Source organism: Octopus bimaculoides, chromosome 15, assembly GCF_001194135.2.
Source record: "Octopus bimaculoides isolate UCB-OBI-ISO-001 chromosome 15, ASM119413v2, whole genome shotgun sequence".
NCBI classification, from domain to species: Eukaryota; Metazoa; Mollusca; class Cephalopoda; order Octopoda; family Octopodidae; genus Octopus; species Octopus bimaculoides.
In genome coordinates this window covers 43,735,443-43,740,081 of record NC_068995.1, presented here as the reverse complement: position 1 = coordinate 43,740,081, position 4,639 = coordinate 43,735,443, and the positions used below count along the sequence as shown (strand labels likewise).

At 41.7% G+C, this 4,639-nt stretch overlaps 2 protein-coding genes across 3 annotated transcripts in view; both read right to left on the bottom strand.

Annotated features, from left to right (window-relative positions):
- The window catches only part of LOC106879000 (G-protein coupled receptor 183-A), a 269,907-nt gene that overhangs the window by 101,365 nt on the left and 163,903 nt on the right, over positions 1 to 4,639 (bottom strand). The gene's annotated exons all lie outside the window — the stretch shown is intronic.
- The window catches only part of LOC106878987 (protein fantom), a 28,144-nt gene that overhangs the window by 11,209 nt on the left and 12,296 nt on the right, over positions 1 to 4,639 (bottom strand). The window contains exons 12-19 of the mRNA XM_052973412.1: positions 4,563 to 4,636; positions 3,857 to 3,963; positions 2,892 to 3,009; positions 2,449 to 2,567; positions 1,665 to 1,766; positions 969 to 1,040; positions 455 to 529; positions 3 to 23 (exon numbers count right to left, since the gene is read on the bottom strand). Coding sequence (XP_052829372.1) covers positions 3 to 23; positions 455 to 529; positions 969 to 1,040; positions 1,665 to 1,766; positions 2,449 to 2,567; positions 2,892 to 3,009; positions 3,857 to 3,963; positions 4,563 to 4,636 — 688 coding nt within the window. The remainder of the gene's footprint in view (positions 1 to 2; positions 24 to 454; positions 530 to 968; positions 1,041 to 1,664; positions 1,767 to 2,448; positions 2,568 to 2,891; positions 3,010 to 3,856; positions 3,964 to 4,562; positions 4,637 to 4,639) is intronic.

Genomic DNA, 4,639 nt, shown 5'->3' with positions numbered 1-4,639 from the left:
ACAGCTTCAGTTGTGAGATTAACCTGTCGGAGGAAGGGAGAAGTATGTAGTGGTGGTCACAACTGTATTGATGGAAGATGCAGGATGTTTCTGGCAAAATTTGACAATTTGCATAAACGGGAAAGAAAATACGTTTCATTCATGAGTAAAAGTATTTAAGAAAGCATCCCTGTAACTTAGCGGTTCAACAAAAGAAACTGATAGAATAAGTACAAGGCTTACAAAGAATAAGTCCTGGGGTTGATTTGTTCGATTAAAGGCGGTGCTCCAGCATGGCTGCAGTCAAAAGACTGAAACATGTAAAAGAATAAATGTGTGTGTGTGTGTATATGTGTGTATGTATGTATGTATTTGTGTATGAATATGTGTGTGTGTATGTGTGTGTGTATGTATGAAACATCATTAAAGAAATCTCTATATAAATATACAGATATGGAGAGAAAAGATAGTCTACCTTATGTACATGTATCTCAAATATGTTCTGTCCTCTCTCCAACTGAATATTCTCGTCCATTTCATTAGATTTATCCTGGCAACAGAAAGTGAAATCATGTCAAACCCTTTAATAAAACAATACACATTGGTGTAAGGGTACATAAATATATTAGAGATATGAGAATGAGTGTGTGTGTGAGTGTGTATGAAGGGGTGCCGAAATGTACCTGGCTTTGGGTAAAAGAAAAAAGCAGGAGGATCAGTAAATTATGATTTTATCCAACATATTCCCTTCTTGTATCCACACACTTATTGCAGCAGTCCTTCAGTTTTTGTAAACCCTGTAAAAGAACTTTTGTGATACTCTTCAAGACACAAAATTTTCATCACCCCCTCATACACATACAAACGCACACACATATATATAGATGTGATTGTGTGTGTGTGTTTATACAATACAGACAGAACAGTGCTGTTTAAGAGATGAGTGAAAGATTCTAGACTTAATAAAGCACCATACAAGATCCTCTTACCAATCCCAGAGACAATGCCAGCTTCTGTTGTTTAGTTCCATATGCTATGTCACGTAGCTGGGACTCCATTTTCTGAAATAGCCAAGAAGGAATGATTGAAATCTGATCATTAACATGGAAAGGGAATCATAAAACTGACGCACAGACAGACATAGATAGTTAAGCTGGTTATGGAGGGGGAGCACTACGCAACATCATCATCATCATCATCATCGTTTAACATCCACTTTCCATGCTAGCATGGGTTGGACGATTTGACTGAGGACATAAGGCTTTTGGTCAACCAAGGGCTATAGTAAGAGACATTGGCCCCAAGATGCTATGCAATGGGACTGAAACTATGTGTTCGTGGAACATTTTTATACACACATGTACAATCAAGCAAGCATATGCATGTACACACACACACACACAGATATATACAGAAGCAGAGAGAGAGAGATGAGGAGAAAAAGGTGAAGAACAATAAAAGGAAAGATGAAGGTGAAGGAGAGAGACAAAGATAGAGTGAGAAAGAGAGAGAGAGAGAGACAGTAAGACAAACCAAGAGAGAGAGAGAAAAGTATACATATTGTTGGAATCCTAGATAGACAGGTGGGTAGAGAGAGAGAGAGAGAGAGAGAGAGAGAGAGAGAGAGAGAGAGAGAGAGAGAGAGAGAGAGAGAGAGAAAGAGAAAGAGAACAGAGGGTTTGAACCTTTATCCTTGCTGCTCGGATGTCCAGCAGTGTAGCATATTCATTGAGTCGTATCTCACATTCTCGTTGCGTGTGTTCTGTCTTCTGGTGAGCAGCTTCTATCTAAAGGAGGGACAACAGCAATATTATACACACTGGATAAAGAGATAAAGGCATAAATACATACATACATTCATTCATGCATACATACATGCATACATATATATACATATATATATATATATATATATATATCCCTCATCAGGTGGTCAATGCAGAAACTAGGGAGAGACGAGTGGATGGTGAGAGCTGTACAAGTCGTTTACAGGGATGCCGTCAGTAAGGTGAGGGTTGGCAACAGGTATAGAGAAGAAGAAGGAGGAGGAGGAGGAGAAGGAGAAGAAGAAGAAGAAGAAGAAGAAGAAGAAGAAGAAGAAGAAGAAGAAGAGGAGGAAGAGGAGGGGGAGAGGAGGGAGAGAAGAAGGAGAAGGAGGAGGAGGAGAAGAAGAGGAGGGGGAGGAGGAGAAGAAGAGGAGGAGGAGGAGAAGAAGAAGAGGAGGGGGAGGAGAAGAAGAAGAGGAGGAGAAGAAGAAGATAGAAGAAGAGGATGTTAGAAGAAGAAGAAGAAGAAGGAGAGGAAGAAGAAGAAAGAAGAAGAAGAAGAAGAAGAGTTGGAAGAGGAAGGAGAGTAGGAAGAGGAAGAAGAATGAATAAGTGAATGAATGAAGAAGGACAATTAGAAGAAGAAGACGGAGGGAGAGAGAGAGAGAGATTTGAAAGAAAGACAGATAATTGTGAAGTGTACCTCTTTATGATAATCCTTGTTAATCTTGTACTGGAGTAACAACATGTTTCTGGTCTTTTCCAATTCATGAACCATGGCAGCGTAGTCAGACTCCAACTGCTGTACATTCTGCTGGCTCACTGCAAAACACAGGACAAGGAAGATATCACATAGATGCACACGGACACACGGACACACGCACATATGTTTACGGTGGCATGTAAAAAGCCCCCAAGTACACACTGCGAAGTGTTTGGCATCAGGAAGGGCGTCCAGCCATAGAAACGAAGTCGAAGCTGACACTGGGGCCCAGCGCATCTCTGTGGCCTCACTGACTCCTGTCGAAACCATGCAAGCATAGAAAAGACACTGTAAATAATGATGATGATGAAGATGATAAAGATGATGATGATGATGATGATGATGATGATGATAACGACAACCGCTATATATGTCCTCCTTACCCTTTTCAATTTCGGCATCAACCTGCATCACAAAACTGGGGGTCTTGTTCACTGAATCCTGCTTGCTCCGTACCAGTGTGAGGGCTTCCTCAAGCTCCGTTATGTCAATGTCACTTTTCTGTAGGAAAAAAAAAACAAAACAAAAAAAAATACAGTTTTACATTTTTATAATACATGTGTGTGTGTGAGGATAGACAGGCATACAAACATACATATATACATGTACATATATATAGGCACAAAAGTGGCTGTGTGGTAAGTAGCTGGCTTACCAACCACATGGTTCCGGGTTCAGTCCCACTGCGTGGCTGGCACCTTGGGCAAGTGTCTTCTACTATAGCCTCGGGCCGACCAAAGCCTTGTGAGTGGATTTGGTAGACGGAAACTGAAAGAAGCTCCTCGCTTGACAACCAATGGTGGTGTGTTTACATGCCCATAACCTAGCGGTTTAGCAAAAAAGACCGATAGAATAAGTACCGGGCTTACAAAGAATAAGTCCTGGGGTCGATTTGCTCGACAAAAGGCGGTGCTCCAGCATGGCCGCAGTCAAATGACTGAAACAAGTAAAAGAGTATATATATATATATTTATTTATGAAGAACTTCCTTTCAGAACCAGGTCTATGCATTGAAAATGACTTTCGAGTAATTGTTTAAAACAACAACTTGAATATATCTGGTTTCGATTGGAAGACTAAGATTCGCCCACTCTCCATATGGCATCTATCCCAGTTTGACTGAAAGGAATTCTATGCATGAGACCAGCAGCTTGCAGATTTGTGTTTCAAGGTTTACCATGAAATCAACCAAATAAGCACTTATAACCAGTTTTTGAAAGTAAAGCCCTTCGTATATATACATGGCTGGAATACCACACTGCCAATATGCATGTCATAGAACAACACCAATCAATGACGAAAATATGCTAATTAATAAAGCAATCAACAAAAACTAATTAATACTGACACTGGTGAAAAAACTCATCTTCTTTTTAAGTTCCTCGTTTTGTTCCTGGAGTTGGTAGTTTTCTATACGAACTTCGCGTAGCATCCTTTCTGCTTCACTGTTTTCCGCTACGGGACCGGACCCGACAATATAAAGAACACAAGAGAATTAAGGGGGTTAGGGTACACATCGCACAGCAGACGTATACTACTTTGAATATCCTAGCAGTTAGGCTCTCAGTCACATGGTGGACCGAAGAAGATTATAAACAGTCTCTCAAGACAACCTCGGAATGGTTTCACTAAGAACAGGGACAGGTTTGTTGGGAACACCTTACTCAAGATCGCTCATTGTGGCACAGTGTTGTGTGCTCTGGGGTAACTGGCACCCTGTCGGTTACGACGACGAGGGTCCCAGTTGATCCGATCAACAGAACAGCCTGCTCATGAAATTAACGTGCATCCATTCTTCACATGCAGACCCATTCTTCATATTAGGACTTACCTACCTCTGTAGGTAAGCCCTAATATGCTAATTAACCCATGGGACCCTGACAGGTGCTGCAACTTCAGGTCAGAGTAGACAGGGGAACAACTGTGGCTAAGGGGGAGGTTCCACGCTCCTCAAACTCCCTGGAGCTCCTGAACCAGGGATCCACTACCAGATGCAATCTAAAGTTGGACCCAGGACGACTGGGATGGGGGGGGGGGCTGAACATCAGCCTTACCAATTTCCTTGTTCAGTCTATCAATGACGTTGCTCCGTTCTCCGAGGTCAGCGTTGATAGTCGCCTCGAGTTGTGCA